General features: G+C 31.2%; 3 protein-coding genes across 3 annotated transcripts; all 3 read right to left on the reverse strand.

Moving 5' to 3' along the window:
* Nucleotides 1-668: 668 nt before the first annotated feature.
* LOC101503070 (nuclear pore complex protein NUP85) lies at nt 669-9,424 on the reverse strand. Its single transcript, XM_004498408.4, has 18 exons — nt 8,958-9,424; nt 8,176-8,278; nt 7,959-8,069; nt 7,765-7,848; nt 6,581-6,652; nt 6,428-6,484; nt 6,159-6,278; nt 5,859-6,059; nt 5,604-5,714; nt 5,419-5,456; nt 5,027-5,183; nt 4,597-4,698; nt 4,424-4,480; nt 4,149-4,295; nt 3,957-4,027; nt 3,778-3,865; nt 2,142-2,198; nt 669-1,181 (listed from the first exon to the last, which is right to left on the reverse strand). Exons 1-18 carry the CDS (start codon nt 9,314-9,316, stop codon nt 987-989), a joined length of 2,130 nt encoding a protein of 709 aa, XP_004498465.1. The 5' UTR covers nt 9,317-9,424; the 3' UTR covers nt 669-986.
* Nucleotides 9,425-10,264: 840 nt separating this feature from the next.
* LOC101502757 (ultraviolet-B receptor UVR8-like) lies at nt 10,265-13,757 on the reverse strand. Its single transcript, XM_004498407.4, has 5 exons — nt 13,527-13,757; nt 12,715-12,876; nt 12,569-12,604; nt 12,285-12,448; nt 10,265-11,589 (listed from the first exon to the last, which is right to left on the reverse strand). Exons 1-5 carry the CDS (start codon nt 13,609-13,611, stop codon nt 10,642-10,644), a joined length of 1,395 nt encoding a protein of 464 aa, XP_004498464.1. The 5' UTR covers nt 13,612-13,757; the 3' UTR covers nt 10,265-10,641.
* Nucleotides 13,758-17,393: 3,636 nt separating this feature from the next.
* LOC140920120 (RNA-binding protein CP31B, chloroplastic-like) lies at nt 17,394-19,054 on the reverse strand. The gene is made up of 5 exons (XM_073367448.1): nt 18,906-19,054; nt 18,463-18,604; nt 18,243-18,344; nt 17,658-17,744; nt 17,394-17,459 (listed from the first exon to the last, which is right to left on the reverse strand). The coding sequence occupies exons 1-5, from the start codon at nt 19,052-19,054 to the stop codon at nt 17,394-17,396; spliced, it is 546 nt and encodes a 181-aa protein (XP_073223549.1).
* Between the last annotated feature and the right edge of the window lie 2,576 nt (nt 19,055-21,630).

Genomic DNA, 21,630 nt, shown 5'->3' on the forward strand with positions numbered 1-21,630 from the left:
CACATTTTATAATTATGAATACTAATTTATTAAATTATATAAAAAGACAAAATTACCCTTGGTAAAATCATATACATTTTTTTAAATTAATTATTAATATTTTATCTTTAAATTTAATACCAAATTTTATTAATTAATTTTTTATTTAATTAAATTTACATTTTTATATTTTAGATTATATTTTATAAATTATTTTTATATTTATATTTTCTTATATTTTAATTTATATTTTAAATCAGATTTTCTAATGGTAATTTAGTAAATTATTTTTATCTTATTATAATGATATCTAACCCAACTCATATTTAAGATAGAACTTTCAACTAAAAAGACAAAATATAATAGAATTCTAAATTAACTTATTTTTATCATGTAATATAATATAACAAAATATAATATAATATAATAGAACTTTCTATCATATATTTTATCTTATCCATCATACGGACTGTTAATGTTTTTATAACCTCCGATTAATTTGCGCAAAGTGTAGCATACATTTTTCACAGAGCAGAGGGCCTCATACTTGGTTCAAGTGTAATAGAAAGAAAAGGAATATTTGAAGTATTTATAGTGGCAAGATGAAAAATATTTTTTGAAGGTCGTTAACATACAAAATATAATATTATTAATTGACACAAACCAGCAAAATTACAAAAAATAAAGAATAATCTTAAAAAAATAATTTATGTTTTAACTCTTAAAATGAAGATTTAACATTGGAGTAGGTCGGTAAAAGAAAAACATTGGAGTCGGTTAAAATCTAGCTGATACATGATTTCCATTCCTCAAAAGATAAATAAAAAATACAGGTAAAGCCCAAGCTCAGCAAACCCAACCAATGTCCATAAAAAATTTACAACAGGTGATAACCAAATGATCATAGCAATTTACAAGCAGCCCTTTCCACCTGCCTTCTGAAATGAACATAGACTGTTGAATGACATTGCTATTCACTCATCTCTTAGGATATATATTTGATAAGCCTATTCATCAAGTATAGCACGGCCAAGATTCGTCGCTAGAGCCAGCCTAATTGAACTCGGTGCTTGAGGGGGTAAGCTAGGCTCAGTAAAGTGTGGTCGCTGCCTCGCCAAAGATAACTCTTGAAGTTTGTTTAATAGAAGATTGGTCTCAGACACACTGAGAAGAGGACTATCTTTCCAATTTAGCAGCTTCAACTGCTCCCAAAGGAAATCATGTAATCATCAGCGAAAAAATACAGCTCGCATTAAACATGTAAAATACATTGGTGACTAGTCAAAGATAACATGCAGAAAATCAAATGATAACAGGATCTACCATGATATGAAAGGAAAACAAACATATATTGAGAAAATGCGTCAGTTTGTAATTGATATGTCCATGATTGTTTCCTACTTTCCTTATATTATATGTTAGTTTTCAAAGAATATATTTCATGACTGTTGTCCCTTTCAAACCTGAGATTCACAGGCCATGCTACTATCATTATGGATATTCAGATGAAGGTTGGGCTAGAGATTTATTTAAGTTCCGCATAAGTTACTGCGGTTGGATTTGAGAGAATCTAATCTCATGGAAAAACAAGAAGCAATCAATAGTTGCGAGGTCAAGAACATAAGCTAAATATCATGTTTGGCTCACATATGTGGCTGAGACACTTGCTCCAAGATTCGTCCTAGAGAGCTTGTTTGTGATAACCAAACAGCTTTGTATGTTTCTACAAATTCGATTCGTCCTAGAGAGCTTGTTTGTGATAACCAAACAGCTTTGTATGTTTCTACAAATTCAATTGTTCGTGAGAGGACTGAACACCGGGATTGATCGACATTTCATTCTGATAAAAAAATATACTCTGTGGCATCATCCACACTACTTAGTAAGATCCTCGTCCAAGTATCAACCAGCATAATATTTTGAAGTACTTGCAAAGTCCTGGAATAGTAGATATATGTAGATACATGCTCTAGTTTGAGGGGGAGTTTTGATTGTAATTGATATGTCCATGGCTGTTTTTACTTCCCTCTTATCCTATCATATGGTAGTTTCAATGTTGTCCCTTTCAACCCCCAAGTTTTAGGGATATTAAGATGACCTCGTGATCATAAGATTATACTGAACATTATAAAAGAAAAGATAGACAAATAAAAAACACTTACCGAGTCATACAGAAGAGGCAGCCAAAATCGCTGAGGGGTTGATGGATTTTTCATAAGCTGCAAAATGAAAAGAAATGTATTACATTTCAAAACAGAAAGCTGACTACACTTGGACTACAATTGTCACCCAATATCACTGGCAATATGGCAGCAAAGCGCAGATTCTATGCCCTTATTGTAAAGTCAGACAAAAACACATTTTTACCTCTGTTGAGATACAGTTCATATTGGCAAGAAATTGATTTGATGTATAGTTTTCTTAGTTAGCTTATCTTAATCTCTCAACTTAAGGGAATGATTACATCAACCCTATATATAAATATTGTACAAATTATTCACTGGTCAAATTCAAATTGGTAAGACTTAAGAGAGCTTTCTGGTTGAGGAACCCTAGTCTTCGCTCAGCACCTCAGTCGGCGTCAAGGATGCTGACAAGGTTTTTGTTTCATCAGCGATGGTTGAAGGCGACATCACCATTTGTCTGAATGATTGTCATTTGTTCTTCTTCAGTCATTGTTGACCATACTGGTTACTATCCAGTTTGCCTTTCTCAATTTCTCATTCTAATCCTACTAGAGATCTTGAGTTTTTGGACTTTGGTGCATCCAGAGCACCGAATTGGTAATCTCACTCTTTTCTCCAAGTTATCACCAACCTAAACTCCACCCTGTTTCACTCTCTGATATGAATCCAAGGGACAAGCCACTGGCATTGGCCAAGCTTCACCACTTTCCTTACTACCATTGCATTTTGTTCAACTGGTAACTGTTGCTCCTATAATCCAATTTCTGTAAGCAAACTGGATTGTAATGCTACCAAGTCTCCTGCAGCCATAACCTTCATTTCTGACACCTTGGAGCCTTATCTACATCATATGGCTTCTACTACCTGCAGCCATTTACTTCCACCTGATCCTGTCAATCTCATTTCTAAGTGTGTAATCAAGACATCAAATATGTAATGCTACCAAGTCCCTGTTGTACTACATCACTCTCTAAATCATTCGAGATTACATACCTTGAAGAAAATGGTACCTTGTCGTTTACAGTTGGAGTCTTCAGAATGTTAGTAAGGCCACCTTTGGAAACATGTTACAGTTTATTTTCCTAGTCGTATTAATAATCAAGCTGTCTCTATTTTAGGGTGTAACTTATAAGTATCACGTTACCTTAATTGGTGATTTCTAAAATGTACTAGGATATTTTCAATGCAAGACCATTCTAAGTTATTCAATATCTTCCAAAAGTTCTGCTCAGAAATCAAAACTCAATCTGGAAAAACAACACATATTTTGCACAATGACAGAGCTAAAGAAGGTTTTGCTGATTGATTCAATTCGTCCATGACTTTTCATGCCATTATACATCAATCTAGTTTGCCCACATACACTCCAACAAAACTGTATGGCTGAAAGAAAACAGACAAATTGTTGGCATTGCTCATATTCTCTTAATGAATGTCAATGCACCTTTGAAGATTTAGGATTATGATGTCCGTACTCTCTTATTGTTCGTTATCTATTGTTTTGATGAATTCAGCATAGAAATTCTCGCAATTAACATGACTAGTTTGTACAGTAAGCATACTATTTTACTGGGGCCAACATAATTGTAGAAGTGTGCATATAAGTTAATACCATTATGAGGGAGCCTACAGCTTGCCTAGCTGCATCAGTCGATTTTCCACTATATACCATCTGAAGAGATTTTTTGAAATCCCTATACCTGAATTTAATATTTAACAAATATTAGAAAGTAATTATAAGTAATTAGATGAAGACGTGAAAATAAAATAAAAATGCCAGCATGTTCATACTTGTGTAAAAATTCAAGACCACCAGCAGGCTTAGATTCAGAACCCAATAATTCAATTATGCCTTCCCATTGCTGTAAAAATATGGATTGTCGAAGTGAGATATTGAAATAATTGTAAAAAAAAGCATATCCTCATATCTAATAGACAATAAAAAATTTGCACAAGTTTTTATTATAGCAGTATGAGAAGTACTTTGAAGCTTTCATCAGAGATCGACTTTCCAACTGAATCAAATAACTGTTGTGCAATCCTATCAAGACAGCTTGTATCTTGGGATTGTTGAAGCCAATATACTCCAGCCCCTTTACGACCATGCTTCCAGTGATAGACTCCAGCAACCTATTGATTGAACATGTATATTTCAATTCTCCTAAACTATATTATGAAAAGATAGCAAAGATTTTTAATCTCCAAGTTTTATATCAATAGTATTTGCAACGGTTAACCTAATCAAGAATACAGGTTACCTTCATGATATTTGAACTGATATGATCAAGCTCATATAAACGGCATATCTCAATGTTCTGCATGAATAAGATTGATTTTTCTGTCACACAATAGCATATTAAAAAAGTACTAAGGATTGTGAGGATGTGACTTTGGAAATAGAAAATGAAAAACAGTAATATGAAACAGTTACCTTAAGCAACGTGTTTTTGTGCTGAACAGATTGTCTGTACAATAGATTCTCTAGCAAGCCCATTCCTTGCTTCATGCATGATGTTAAATATATTGGAGCTATCTGCAGATATGTGAACATAAGACGACATGAGCACTAAATTAGATTACTTCTTGCAAAATATTGTGCAATTTTCATTAAAAAAAAAAACTTCATTTGGCCTGGATGTTTAGGTTTCTTGGTGGAGTGTCCTAATCCTTTAGAATGAGACATCAGTTTCATCTTTACTCTTTCATGTTTTCAGTTGTATAAACCCCATGTAAAACCAAGACATGTATGTGCAATAGTAAATTTTGATGTGCATCAAGAATGAATATAATTCATCAAAGATAATTTACCAATTCAAGATCAAATTAACAGGATATTTTTCGCTAGAGTAACTTGCACTTACTTGCCAGGTCAATGTATGTGATGATAGAATTTGAGCATATGCAAGTCGATGTAGTTCCACTATACTGATTCCCCCCAAGTTATCACGCTCATCGTGTAGAAGAATCTCTGCTTGCTCACTCCCTGCAGTTAGCAATTCCACGGCGTGTGCAATCATCCTATTTTATTGACACAAGATGACATATACAAAAGTCCCATTTTAATCAAAACAAATTAAAGAAGGGAGTAATTCAATGCACAATCTGTATTGATTATTTTACTCTGAAAATAAGCTTTACAGTCAAAATCTAAATTTTGAACATTTTGATTGTGACCTTGAAAGCAAAATAAGCTAGTCCAAACATGCACATAATAAATCAAATATAAATTAACAATAGAAGAGAAACAGCTCACCAAGGACCGAATTCTCTGGAAATTTCTGCTAAAACAACCTATGACATTTCAACATGGTCATTCAAGTTTAAAATGGGAAATTAAGAGTTGGATAAAAAAACAGGTCATTAAACAAAGCAGCCGCAAGCCCAAAACTTTGAAAACAAAAAAGCAATGAAGCATGAACAATAGTTCTTTGTTATTACCTCCGTATTTTCTTCAAGAATTCCAATCATAAGTTCAGTCAACCTATGGGTACCAGTCGGTGGTTTCAATTGGATGCATTTTTGGGCCAAATTATACATGCTTTCTATTCCCTGCCTCGAAAAGGGGGGCATCCAAATTATTTAGAGATTCAATGAATAAACAAAGATATATGACAAAGAAGAATATTTAAACAAGAAATATACGTAAAAATCATTTTTTTAAAGTTCATAGTTGCATAAGTAGATAAAACTTACAATCGTAAATGGCCTGATGTATAGAAAATGAGAAACATACAACTCAATCCAGTAACATGAAGCTGTACAGAGACTCTCAGTGTTACCCAGCATAACTTGTAGCAAATCTCTTAAGCCCTCACGAGTTTGTTGATTATCACATTGAATCCAGAATGGACTGCAGTCCAGTTTAGTAATTTGTGACCTCCACTTTTCCCAGGCCTATAAAATAGAATACACAAAATCTTATAACATTGGAGTATATGAGCTGAAAAGCAAATGTAATATTGCATCTTAAAGTATTGCAGAATTTGGATATACTTTGATAAAGTCGGGCTTGGATTTAAAGCATTCTCCTAAATTTCCAACAACAGATTCAGGACGTAATCGGGGCATTTTGGAAATAAGAACAGCCACTGCTTCCACTAGTCCATTTTCTAACTGTAGAATCAGAAGAGGTCAAAAATTGAGACAAGAGAATTGCTGAAAACAATGAAAATTGTTGATAATAACAACATCATCTCTGCCAGTGCCATACAGTGAATTCATTGTGTTCGTATAATAAAAACATTCTAAATTTTCATGCCAACCTCACGGTTGCTGAGCTGATCTAATTGGTAAGATCCATGCAACCGCAGCATTTTCACCTGCAAATGAAAGCCAACTTAATACAAATTCTTTATTTACAGTGGAACATAAGATGCTGCAGAAAAAATGTCATAAATACGGGATCCTTTACTGACCACTATATCTAGCCAACCAACTGACAGTGCAGATGACATCACTTCCCAATATCTAGGATCATCCTCAATCACCTGCATGGACAAATTTCATAAATTTACTTCCCCAACCATTGAGAAATTGCAAAAGCATAACCATCATACAAATTAGTAACACATCAAGAAAGGTGATGTCATAAACAATGCTGTTAAAATAATTTTATGTGGAATACAAAGACAAAATCCAACCTTAAGACACAGATCTAATGTGGATCTTTCACACAACGGGAGTTATTTAGGAGTAGGTGTCTACTTTAGAAACAATTGTTTGTTTGCATATAAATTGTACACTGTAGATTGGATTACTCCTTGGTGTGTTTTCTGATGTGATAAGTTTCTAGGAATTTGTGGCTGGAATAAGGAGGCCTGGGTTTTGTGGCAATGGTGGTGGTAACATGGGGTTTGAGCAGACTATAGAGTATCTGGGATGGTAGCCAAAACTGCAATTAAGATCATGTGGAATAAGCTTTTTAAGGAAATTATAGGTTTCAAAGAAAAATTTAAATATTCAGAATTTCCCATTTCTGTTGTGAGTAAGCTTAATATTTATTGAATATCTATGTAAAGCAAACCACAGCTTATACATCCCAAGTAACAGCTATTTTCCATAGCTTAAACATCCCAACTATTTTTAAGACATCGGGGGTTGGAGAGCCTACAATACATACTAGGCAGAATACTAATTCATTAAAAGGTGAAGAACAATCAAAGTTTGACGGTACAATTATAAGAAATCGGAAGAAGACGGAAATTTAATTTTAAGCTAATTAGAAAGAGAAGAGATAGTGGGACATATCTCACTAGATGACCCTAAAAATAGGACTATGTGAGGGCTGAGAAGGAGGAAGATTGGACTTTTACATGATCTTTGCCTAGTGAACTTATGCTATGAAACTTATGATATTATTTTTTCTATCAATTTAGTCACCATATGCTGCAACACCATCCGCCATATATTAATGGCAATAAGGTTCCAAAGGAAAAACCCTAGGGTCATTTACAATGCCAAGAATCCATAATTGAAACACAAATATATCCAATATCGACAATCTACAATCTACAATTCTTAAAAGCCAGATAATAGGTATTGATCACCATCATTTTCATCAGTACTCATCATCATCAATGACATGCACCTATGGCCAAACCTGTATGTTGACAAGATCATTCTGAAAATCCACAAGCTTGCCATGAATTGTTTCTTGTGTACTAGTAAAGAGGCTATCATAATCCTGTCATAAAATGTAACCATGAATTTAAAATAAGCAAATGTTAACAGTGTTAAAATAAAATTCAACCATCTACAAAACCTACGGAAAAACAAATAAAAAGAGATTATTACAGCTAACCAATCAACAAGCCTTTCAGGTAACCATGCTTGAGATTGCTTGTCCACATAAAATATTTCCATCAACTCCCATGCAGCTTTCAAACATGTTGGCTCCTCATTTTTCTACAGCAAGTGTTAAAAAGTAAGTGAATCACTTCTTTTTACTATTAAGAAGATCTCAACACAACTCCAAACAGCCAGCAAGAGGATTTAGAAACTGCAATAGTACCTGAACAATTTCATTTGGGTCTTCAATTATCAGACTAGGAGACAACTTCGGCCCCCCGAGAAGTGATGTTATATCCTTGCTATACTGAAGAACATGCTCCCACCTGATTCATAAAACAAATAGAAACCTATCGTCAACAAGTGCACTTAAATGAAACCACACATGATTGTCAGCCCATAAAAACCGCTTACTATTTAATTCAGAAACATATAAAAATTGGTTGATTTTGAAAGTTCAATGATTTGCAGGAGGTACCCCATTGCAATGAGGCAAAATTAAATCCAAATTTAGATGAATAAAAATTAAAGACAGAACTTCAGCATTCACCAGTAATATGAGATTCGCTTATATGGAAACATGCCAATGCCACGAAAAAGAAAAACATGACAAAATTAAATATCCACAGAGATAATATATAATTTTTGTTTCAATTATCTAGTCCTCGGGGAAATGAGACCCTAGTAATCTAGAGTTCGGTCAGGAGATAACTAAAGTCTGACAAAGAATTGTTCCAATCAGTATTTGAACTCAGGTTATCCCAGTAATTCGTCCTTACCCAAAGCTCATTAACAACTTAAGTCCAATCGTCAAAAAGAGATAATGTACTATCAAACCTTAACTATTTAACTATTCAAATCTTAATAATAAGTCATAACCAAAGTCAAATTAGCAGGAGAATCGAGCAAAAGCTAACAGCGTGATATAGAATTGGAATTCTTAGAAGAAACAAATCAACATTAAGTTCTTATCCAAAAGATTTTCAAAAAATTATAATTAAATACCAATCTAAATGATACGGAGAGGGAGACTTCGACAGCTCAGAAAGAGAGCTCCGGCGACTTTGAAGAAGCGCAAAGGGGGCAACAGAGCCGTAGGCAATTCTGCGCCAGTCAGCATCAGTAATCTCCGGATCTCCACCTCCGAGCTTAACTTCAACGACCTTGGCGCCATCTCCGGTATTAGGGTTTACAGAAGGTTCCGCGAAAAGGGAAACGCGGAGGGAGTTTCCACGGGACCAGGAGATGGCGAGGCGAGAAATTGGACGTGCGAGATCATGGTGGAGAGGATAAACCGCGAGTGAATCAGTGGTGTCGCCGGAGAATGGGATCAGAGCTCCGTTGCCGACGGTGTTGGGGGACATTTTTGAATGGGGAGTGTGTTTTAGGGTTTTGGGGGTTTTAGGCGAAAGAACATGTATGCGCTCAGCTCACTGCTCAGCGCAGCTCAGCTCAGCTCAGCTAACCTTAATTTGTTTACGCGGGAGAAAAAAAATATTATTGTTAATATCAAACAAATTATTGTTGGCTAATATACTAACAAGCGTCTCACTTAACTCTTATCGATTTTTATACAAATTAAGAAAACCGTTAAATAAATAAAATATATATATATATATATATAAATGAAAAGAGAATAATATTGTAACTATAATATTATTGTTAAATACGATTGAATAAATTGTTGGTCCCATGAATATATATTATTTCATAATGAATTCCTTAAAAAAATATTCTTCAAACATAATATTTTTAATTAATAATTTTGATATTTTTTTAGACAATTTATGTATATCATTTAAATTTTTAAATATTTTTACAAACATGGTTAAAATATTAGAATAATATTTCCTATAAAAATTTAGAATTTTTTTAAAAAAAATTAATTAATTACAGATGTTTAAGTGCTAAAAACTTTTTAAAAAAATCATATTTAATGCATCAACTATTAAAATAAATTCTATATTTTTAAGATAAAAAGATTCTTATAATATTTTAAATAAATATGCAAAATATCATTAATAAATTTAGAAAATACAAATAAATTAATTTAAAAATAAAGATTAAAATTATTGGCGAAAAATATTTAATAAATTATCATTAGAAAAAAATATTTAAAGAATAAAAATGAAATATAATATATTTATAAAATTAAAATCTTATTTAAATCAATTGAATATTAGTGTTTTCACGTTACTATTAATGCAAGCTATAAAATATTCATATTATTGAAATTTATGAGATTAATGTCCTAAAACAAATGCGCTTATTGAAATTTATTGATTTGCACGCATGTCACCGACAAAAAGATGAATACAACAACATATAACATATACAGAATACCAAACTTGTTCTTACATAAAAAAAAAATTGGAGACTATCTGTACTCAAATTACTAACAGAACCCAATAAATCAATAGAGGCTAGCTAGTAAATTTTCACATGGATGTAGAGGAAAAGCTAGAAACAACAAAAATTAAGACACAATTAGCTAGCTTATTAACTCGTATCTGCTATACTTTGATAAGAATGATGTACTCTTTACTTTAATATACACTAGTTTCATTGGTTGAAATGCGTCTGAATTATGCAATGAATCGTGTATGTCTTGTTCATCAAAACATTTTCCAAAGATAAATCGAAGTATGCTACTGAGAATAATTTCACATATATTTTATCACTTTGATTTTCAATCTCTTTGTCCTTTATCCTGGTTGCGAGAACTCGGTGATCCTACTTGTTTAAAATTGAAATCTTCCACTAATGGAGGCCACAACACTAATGTTGGAGTGTAACAATCCATTAACTTACCATTTCCAAGAACACCACTTCTTCCTCTTCCCATAGACCAAACTTTGTATCCCTCTTGTGCAACAATAACCGTGTGAGCCGCACCACACACGACACCAACTGGTCCCAAAAATTTACCCTCACAAGTACTACATAAAACACGTAGAGGAAAAAGAGCATCACTAGAATACTCGCCAACAACTCGCGCATTGGGATATAAACCAAGACCCTTCTCCATTCCCCAAGACCAAACATCTCCAACCGACGAAACAACACAAGTATGAAACAAACCACAATCAATAGAAACAAGATTCACAAATTGTGGCAATTCCTGAACAAGTTCAGGAATTGACGTGCTTTGTGTTGTTCCATGACCAAGTTGTCCATTATCACCAAGTCCAAATGTCCAACACACACTTTCTAATTTGTCATTAGTCTTTTTCCTATGAGTTAACAAAGCAGTGTGAAATGCACCACATGCCACCTCATAAATTTTCCAAGGAGACTTTTGATCAAATGTTTTAACCAATTGTGGATGTGGCCTATTCTCTTCATCACCTAAACCTAATTGACCATGATTGTTGTTACCCCAAGAGTAACACATGAGTTCATCTTCTTCACCTTTGTATGATTCTCCAATACTAACTAGTGCTATAATGTGTTCATTTCCACATGCAACTTTTACTACAATGTGACCATGGAAATCCCATATTGGTGTTGGAGTGAAATTGGTTACTATTGAGAATGTACCTTCTTTGCTTTGGTGAGGACAATTTCCCCATATCCATAGGGCTCCAAGATTGTCAATAGATAGTGACATCATTCCTCCTGCTTTGATAGAAAATATCTGGTGGAGAGAGGTATGAATAGATGAAAAACACATTAGTGAAACATATACCTATATGATTTTTTTTAAGAGTGTGTTTGGATTCATTGCTAAGAGTGTAAAAAATGATTTTGTCTTAGGTTAAAAGTAATTTTAGTAAAAATTTAGATGTGGATATTGCTCTAAATCAAAATTAATCTACTTGTTATTGTTGTTGCAGTTAAGAAAATTATATAATTTTACATGGAAGTTTTTTTAGAATAATAGTCTTCTACCAACATTATGTTGGTTTGAGTGGCAGATCATTTATGGTATGTTTAGATTGACGGTTTAAGATATAATAGTATAGGCTAGTTAGCTTTTAAAAATTTAATGTTATATCGTTTTATGTAATTCCACTTCATTTCATCTTATACCACAAATTTAAACATATTCTTAAACAATGTCTCAAATTCGAAGTTAGAAAATATATATGGTTCGAAAGGGACATCCCACTAAAGTTAGCCAGCTAGGTCTGTCAGTATAGATTAGTTTTCGGCAAAATCAGTAGATGTTTCTTAATAATGTAGTTGCCAAAAAATGTGCAAAACCATTTAAACATAAATTAAATTCAGCTTAAAATCAAACCAATTTTACAAAATCAACTTTATTCGATATGTCAAACGTTCACCTAAATACACTTACTAATAAAAATGATATTTGTATTATATATGTACCTTAAGTGATGTTTTCCCTTCTTCTTGTGATGACATGAAAGTTGAAGAATCTGAGGGGTGCAGCTCAAGAAACTTGTTCAATAAGCAAGGAACTACAGAGTAATATCCATCTATATATTTTGGATTGTGGGAGTCCTCATCATTTGTGATACCAAGTTGACCATCCATACAATAGTCAAGGATGTAAATAAACAAAATATAAATTTGAGCAAACTTTTAGAAATAAGAACAAATCATTTATGTAATTTAATTCAACCTTGGGACTTAAAGCATATTAAGGATACATAAATTGTAACCCCAGCACCAAACACATCCATCATCTTCAAACCCAAGAATATTATGAAAATTAGTTAGTGGCAAATTTCAATAAGAGGACATGTACCTTAAGAAGAATTTATTTTTAAGGTATAAGAGAAAAAGTGATTGGAACCTGAAAGAGCTAGACTATGATATGCACCAGCAGCAATTCCCACTATTCTAACAGAGTCCTCTGATCCAAACTTGACTTGAGCTGGAAAAAGTTGGTCTTCTTCTGAACCCAAACCAAGCCTTCCCAATGTTCCTCTTCCCCAAGAATATACACTACCATCCCCTACACACAAAACAAAGTTTCATAATAGTTTTGGTTCTCTCTATTTTTATATGGTACTATCTAGGTTGATTCTTACTTAACAATTCATTTTTTTCATATTATTAAAATATAAATTAATTTATATCATTTTCTATAGAAAATTAATTTATATCTTGATTCAATCAAATTTAACTCAATACATTGTTTAAGAAGATTATCACCTAACAAATTATTCAATACATTGTTTAAGAAGATTCTCACCTAACAAATTATTTTTATGTCACTAACGGTTAATATATAAGCATCTAATTTGCCACATCTTAGTGAAAAAAAAATGTTACACATTTGAAAAACGAGACAATCAAATACATAATTTAAAAATAAAGAGATTAAAATCATAAATAAGATAGATTTTTTTGAATATATACTCCATAAAAGTATATACCTTAAAAGAGATAACCAGAATGATGTGATAGATGTAATAGATTTTTTAAAGAAATTTAAAGTGTATATATTAAGTAAAATAAAGAAATAAAAAATATATTTAACTTTATAAAACAACAAAATGATACGCAATTATCTTTTGCAACTTTTTTTAAAGGTTTAGTGTTGCATGAAGAAGAAAATGAAAAGCCACCACCAAGTGGTTCTCAAAATAGAAAGTTGGTTACCGGTGAGAAGAAGAGTATGTGCTTCCCCTGCAGCGACGGCGGTTACTTTAATCGGTAAGGCGCCGGAGCCAACAACATCTTCCATTTTCGTCGGAGTTGAAAACACAAATTGCTCAATTGAATTTTGTATAGTTGTAAGAATGGAGGTTTCATGCAAACTATTCAATAACAATGGCGTACCATCTTCTCTATATAACAACTTTCATTCTCTCCTTATTTGGTATAATGGTCAGCTACAACTATCCACTTTGAGACGTATTATATTATTATTATTATAAAATGGAAAATGCAAGAATCTTATTTAATATTCCTTTTATCTTGTTTGAAAAGTATAGAGATCACATTACAATATTAAAAAATTAAGTTTAATTGTAGTTTTTAGTCTTTCTATTTTGATTCATTTACGAAATTGATTTCTCTATTTTAAGGTCGATAAATTTTAGTCTCTCACCTTAATTTTTTAACTAAAAAATAATGATGTGAGATAATTTAAATCACGTGATATATGATACAATTATGTAGAATGATTTACACCCGTGAAATTGGAGTAAAACAACGTAGAAATTTAATTTTCAATTTTAGGAATTTTTCATATTTTTAATTTAATTAATGACATATGAATAATTAATACATTTAAATTATTCTATATATAGAATTTTTTGTCACTTCAATAAAAATATATCAAATCGTCATTTTTTAGTTCAGAACTCTAAGAGAGAAATCAAAATTAGTAACTTTTAAAATAAAATAACTAATTTCGTAAATTGATAATAATAGAAAGACCAAATTTACGATTAAATCTAAAAATTATTATTAAGAGTTTTCATATTATCACACGATCTATTCAAGATAAATTATTAAGAAGAGAAACGTTGAAAGTCTCACATATAAATATAAAAAAAGGCAAATTTTCAGTGCATTGGCGTCAATCTATTAGATTAGTCCTTTAATAACTAGCCAAATTCTAATGGACTTGATAGATTAGCCGTCCATTAGATTAGTCCACTATAGACTATGAATATATTCAATGTTAAGCAATTATTTGAAAATTGATTAGGTTTTTCAAAAGAGTGTAGACGATTTTTTAATCAGAAGAAATGATATATGTTGATTTAAATTATAGAATATATAGAATATAATATAAATTTAAATTTATTTAAAATAAAAATGATAAATCAATAAATATATTCACAACATCGAAATTAATAATATAAAATCACAATATGTCTACAAATATAACAATTCAAGTGTCATAAATACTTATGTATGCAGATCTATAACGTTGACGATCTCAAAATCATTGATTGAAATTTGTAATAGATAAAGATACTTTGTCAATCTATGCCAGAACGAATAACGTACAAATAGGGAAATCGAAAAGCACCACACCAAAACTGAAAAATCAAAAAATGTCACACTCAAACGATGTAATCACAAAATAAATACAAAATAAAAATTAAATTTGTGTAGAAATTATTTATTTAAATAAAATAAAAGAAAAAATAATTTGTATAGATGATTTTAGAGAAATAAATGGTATTAATCCATTCCTTTCTAATGAAAGAATAAAATAAAAAACTAAAACAATTTATATGGATAACTTTAGAGAAAGAAATGGTATTAAACCATCCCTTTCTAATGAAAGGGAAAAAAAAAAATTGATCAACAACTATAAAAATTGAAATTGAAAATTAAACCAAAAAATTATGAAACGATAAAGACAATGTAACATTGAATATATATCCACAAAGCAATTGTCAATGTTGTATTTAATTAATTTTCGTTTTCAATCTTAATCACAATTTACACCTGTTGAAACGTGACTATAATATATTGTTTTCTTGTCTATCTTGATTGCTGACTATAACTCTCTGTCTCTATCTCCACTATGGTCATATATAGTGTTGAATGGATATATTTCAAAATTGAACAACTAACTTATTTTATCAAAGTTTCATGCAGAGTTATCAAAGAGCCAAATTTCGTACAACATATTAGAAAAGCCATAACGAAACGTATATATATTGGTAAAGTCTTTGATTTAATTATGGAAAGATGATCGACATAGAAATTTGGATATTGTTAATGAATGAGGTGTTAATATTTTTTTATATAAAAAGGACGCCAAAGTGTATGTGTAAACCAATTATATACAGATAATTAATTATATAAATCGTTAATATTATCATATGATTTCATTATTGAAATTTTCATAGATGAATAATTTTATAGTAAATAGTTGATATTAGTTGTGAGTATAAAATTGTTTTCACTAAAAATACATATTCATTAATTTTTTTTTTTTTTTTGATGTAACAAAGAGGTGTTAATATTCATGTTGGCATCATATGTTGATGTGAAATGTTCCTTGAATTAGCCAACTATAATTGTAGGTAAGGGCTAATTAAGAATAGGTAGGACTGAGAAAAGTTTTGTAAAATATTTGTCTATTAAAAATATTTAAGGTCTAATATGATTTGTGGTTTATATTTTATTTTAAGACTTAGTCTGGCCTTTTTTCTGAAAGCATGGTACAACCAATTAGCCCATTCAAACACTACAAGAAATTTTTTTGTTATCTACAACAAATTTTATCTTTATTCATGGCAAGTTCGCAAGTAACGTCAAATTACTCACAAATTATCCATAAACACGGATTCGTAGCTATTTAGCTCATAGGAATATATTTACCCACGGACAAGCAGTGGGTAGGGATGGCAATTAGATCCATACCCAGTGGGTACCCGCCAAAAAAACCCACAATGGGTAGGGTAAAAACCCGCATAATGAGTTTGGGCATGAGGACTGGTAATTACCCGCAAAATTAAGCGGGTACGGGTACTATAGTACCCACCCCGCCCCGCACCTGCACTTATATAAATATATTATTTATTTATTTAGTTATTTATTATATTAGTGTTTAGTTTAATTAATTGGTTTCTTTTTATGTTTTAACATCTATTAATATCATTGAACCATTACAATATTTATAATTGAAACATAAACATTTGCAAAAATTTTAAGAATCTAATTATGATAAATAGTAAATAATTGTGATTTTATAACTAATAGTTATATCTTATTAATCGTGACTTGATAATTATACTTGCAACTTTGTATCAATTATCTCAGATAATATTGTCGTATGACTTACAATTTCACAAAATATTATTATAAATATTTAAATGTGTATTGTAACGAGTGTTCATTTGAAATGTTGAGTTAGAAAATATTTTGGTTTATAATATTTTATGATTGGATTTAAGATATTTAAATAATTTTTAAATTGAATTACAATAATATCATTTATTTATCGATTTTTTTTAGTTAAAGTGTGGGTAACGGGTATGGGTACGGGCACTTAAATACCCAGAGGGTAAAGGGTACGGGTATTAAAGTTGATACCCAAGAGGGTACGGACACGGGTATGGGTATTTTTTTAAATTGCGGATATGGGGACGAGTACTATAGTACCCTTCTCAAACCCTATCCATTGTCATCCCTAGCAGTGGGATACAATTACTTAAGGAATGTCCGTAGATAGTATGACTCACCGATTCTCCGTGGGTAACGTTACTCATAGAGTTTCTGTGGGTAAAAACACACACTTACCCACAGAAAATTCACAAGTAACATTACTCAAGTAACAAGATATTTGGAGAGATTTCCTTTAAAATTAGAATCATAGTTTAATAATTTTCATGTGGACATAAATTAATAACATCAAAATATACAAGTTTAATATGAAACCATTTGCCAAAAAGGAACATATGAAAAAAAAAAAAAAAATGAAATTGTAACCTCAACCATTAAGAAGAAAAAAATAAATCAGCCAACACTCACTTTAAAAGTGAAAATTTCTTGGAGTCAGAAAGAGTTGCGTCTGGGCCTTTCCTCAACAACATGTACTCTAAGTGCCCTCTCGTTCAAGCTCTGCAATTTGAAAAATAAAAAAAATTAATCACACATGTAATCTTCGTAATGATTCCAAACTTATCATAAGCCTCTTCACAACATTGTCTCAATAACATTAATTAGTCTCAAGAAACTTTGTTGCTTCCGTTAAGCACATTTATTTATCGATACATGTTATGTTACAAACGATTAAGTAAGAAATAACTTCTGCCTCACCTGACCGTCAAGAGCATTGATGGCTTCATTTACATCATTCTCACTGGACATTGCAACAAAGCCAAAACCATAGTGATCGACCGGTCTCTTTGTCAAAACCATATGATGAGGGCAAAGCATTGTTAGAACAAATACGACAATGTATAGAGACCAACCTCAAAACGTCAATTTGGATGCAGCTACAAGTTGTGCAGTACTAGAATATAAATGTAAATGGCATGCTTCTTAAAAGGATAAATGAGATTTAAAAAAATATAAGTTTTGAAGGTTTAAACACACTAAAAAGTAAACATTGACAAGGTTCGCAAGGATATTTACACAAGCTGGTTAACTAATGTAGTCTACAACTCTAAATGGAAGAAAACGTTATAACTATATGATTGATATGTTTAGCTTCCTCTTCATAGTGTGCATCGATTTATAATTCTCATGTTTTGTAACACACATTGCAGGTAGCATCCTATCTTTTTTTCTCCATTTTTTTAGAGATGTTTCTCGCTTCAACATATTTGATAACATCACAATTCACAACCCTTCTCAGTGCTGAATCAGTCACACATTAGAAAATATAAAAGGAAAACTTACAAAGCTATTGGACTTGTTCACAACCTTCTCAACTTCTTCCATTGTACTCATGGTTACAAATTCGAATCCACGACTCCGGTCAGTATCCCTATTATAAATTACCTGAAATCACAACACAAGAGCCACATTTAAACACTTTCTACCATAAGTATAAGATACTATGTAGCACTAACGCAATTACATAATATTTGAAATTGAAAACCAAAAGATAATAATTTACCTCAGCAACTTCTACAGTCCCAACATGTTCAAAAAGCAAAGCCAATTTCTCACTATCAACATCAAAAGGCAAATTCCCAACAAAAATCTTCAAATCTTCAAATAGTTCCTCAAAACTCTCAGCTTCGTTGCTTTCAGCTTCACTAACATTTGTATTTCCCCAAGTAATCAGTAGAGTTGCAAACCAAACACAAATTCATTACAATTCATTAATTACCACTAATAGATTAAACTAACAAAGTTAGGGATTTTCAAGCTCTTGCTTGTGAAATGAGATGTTAGGGATTTCAACGGGTTGTGCAAAAATAAAATGAGAGAACGAGTTAGGGTTTGCAAATCAATTAATAAACATTCATTTACACAACAAATAATCATGAAAATATAACAAATTAGAGAGAGCAAACGAGACAACGACAACGAACGAGAGTGAAACAGAGAGCAAACGAGAGATGACGAACAAGAGAGAGAGAGAGAGAGCTAACTACAGAACGAGAGAGAACATGTGAGTGAGACGTTGAAGTGGCGGCTAAAGAGCTCTGAGCGGCAGTAGTTTGTTCAGATTTCGGTAAGACTCGATATGAATCGTAGTTCATATTCAAGTCAGTTCAGTGAGGGCGACCGCGAAAGCCACCGAATGGGTCAGTCTTTTCCTTTAGTGAGGGCGACCGCGAAACTCACTAAACGAGACCAGACAAAACTCACTAAACTGAACGACTTCTTTGAGCACTGGAAGAGAAGAAAGGAAGATAACTTACCCTTGAGAGAGAGCGATCGACAAGGCGACATCCAGAGTGGTCGGAGTCGACGAAGGAAGTTGCAATCTAGATGAGGTTGGAAGAAGAAAAAGAAGGGTTTAGGGTTGTCTAGGTTGTAATTTTGAATGAATGATTTCTTTTTGGTGTTAAGAATGAAAAGATTTTGGGTTTTCACATAAACCTTTTTTTTATAAAACTCAACACAAAAATTTTCTAAAAAAAAAAAAAAGAAATTATCTATGCAACTCTTTTACAACGCTTTTTGTAAAAGCGCTCTCTCATAACTTTTACAGCGCTTTAAACACAAGCGCTGTAAAATGTAGTTTATAGTAAAAATAACACGAATAAATCTCGCAAAGTTTAAGTGGGTTGCGTTTTTTTTTTTCTTTACCCACAGACTTTTTTAATGTTACCTACGGAATAATCGTCGAAATTAATTAAAAAAAATCAAATTATTTTTTAAGCAATACACAAGGTTTTTTCGTAGAAAAAAACTAATTTACTCACGGACTAACATCCGTGGGTAATTTTTCCGTAAGTATACAAATATTTTCTTGTAGTGAAAAGTTCAGTTCATATTGATATTTAAAATAAGTATTTAGATATACTTTTTAATAGATTAGCAAATTAATATATTAATAAAAATTAAGTTTTTTTTTTTTTTTATAATTAACATGACATTTGAAAGAATTTGAATTTATACGACATCATATTTTTATTCTAAAATGTTGAAGTGTGGGTATTCTAAATAAAATAATTTTTTAAAGAAAATCATATTAGGTTTCTATTTTTTAAAAGAAAAAAAATCAACGTAAATTAATTGTACACTCAGTAAAAATCATTAATTTTACCATATCATTACATTATTGTAATCACCACTATAAATAAGAAAATAAGTGGTGCACAGTAAATGTCAACCAATTTTATATTGACACAGAAGGCTACTATAAATTTTATCATTTTATCTCATAATTATCATTTTTTAATATATTAAAAGCTATAAAATCAATAGCTCATGTTACTTGTAAGTGTAAACTAAGAGTGCACTACCATTACTCTTTTATAAAATAATTATTAATCGATGGTTTGTATAACTGTTAAGCCAACTGTATATGTTCATTATACTCATATTCTAAACATATTGTTTATGTAATCTCATAAAATAAAATACAATCTATTTTTATGTGGCCTTGAGAAAAAAAAAAAATCTATTTTTAGCCATTGATCATCAAAATTGTGAAAACTAGTCAAAATACAATACACTAAAATATGGATTTTATAGTCCACCTTTAACGGAGTTTGTTAAGTAAAAGTGTTGTATTCTATTTTAAAAATACACGAGTCTAAGACATCATTTTTTAAAAAAGCGATATCGTAGGTACAAATACGTATATAATAACAACGTCTTTGACAACGCTTTTTATAAAAGTGATGTCATTGGTAACATCATTATTAATAACGTCTTTTAAAGCGTTTTTTCTATAAACATTATCGTGTGATTAATTAAACATAATCATTTCATTATACCAAATTAGGCTTTAACAACATTTTTTTTATGCATTTAACAACGCTTTTAAGCGTTGCAGTATGTAGTGTTGTTAAAATATACTACAACGCCTTTAAAATGTAAAAAGCGCAGTCGTAGGTGTTATTTAGTAACACTATTTCTAAAAAGTATCGTCGTAGGTATGAATTTATAGCGTTTTTTTGGAGAAAAAGAATGTTGTTATAGCGGTCGTATGTGGTATCTTAAAGCGCTTTTTTTTTTCCTTCTAAATAGCGTTGTCGTAAGTATTTAATAGTGTTTTTCTAAAAAGTGCTCTCATATGTATTTTTATAGAACTTTTATAGTGTTTTTTTTAAGAAAAGCGTTGTCGTAGATGTTATTTAATAAAGTTTTGATAGTGTTTTTGTAAGAAAATTGTTGTCGTAGGTGTTATTTTAAAGATAAAAGTGGTATCATATGTTAGCCACGTGACAACAATATTCAATTAAAAAAACGCTGTGATATATTGATGTTATTTTCCAGATACTAAATTGTATAAACACTCATATATATATATATATATATATTTAATGTGCTGCAACTTCAATAAGAGAGTATAAATGTGATGTACAAATTCTACTATACATTTATGATCAAACTCCATCATTGTGTAACTAAAAATCCAAAATATATGTCATCAACATCAAAGCTCTCTCAATTTTTCCAGGATCATCAACACAATAGCGTACCATTTCTGGAATTATACGTTGATTCATAGCAACAATCTCCTTCATAAATCACAAAATATATTACCTGAAATCTATGTTGTTATATTGACGATGACACTATAATATAAAACATGTACGCCATATAGTTATGCCTTGATTGTAAATGAAATTTTAAAGATATATAATTAAGTTCTATAATA

This window comes from Cicer arietinum, chromosome 4 (assembly GCF_000331145.2).
Source record: "Cicer arietinum cultivar CDC Frontier isolate Library 1 chromosome 4, Cicar.CDCFrontier_v2.0, whole genome shotgun sequence".
NCBI lineage: Eukaryota > Viridiplantae > Streptophyta > Magnoliopsida > Fabales > Fabaceae > Cicer > Cicer arietinum.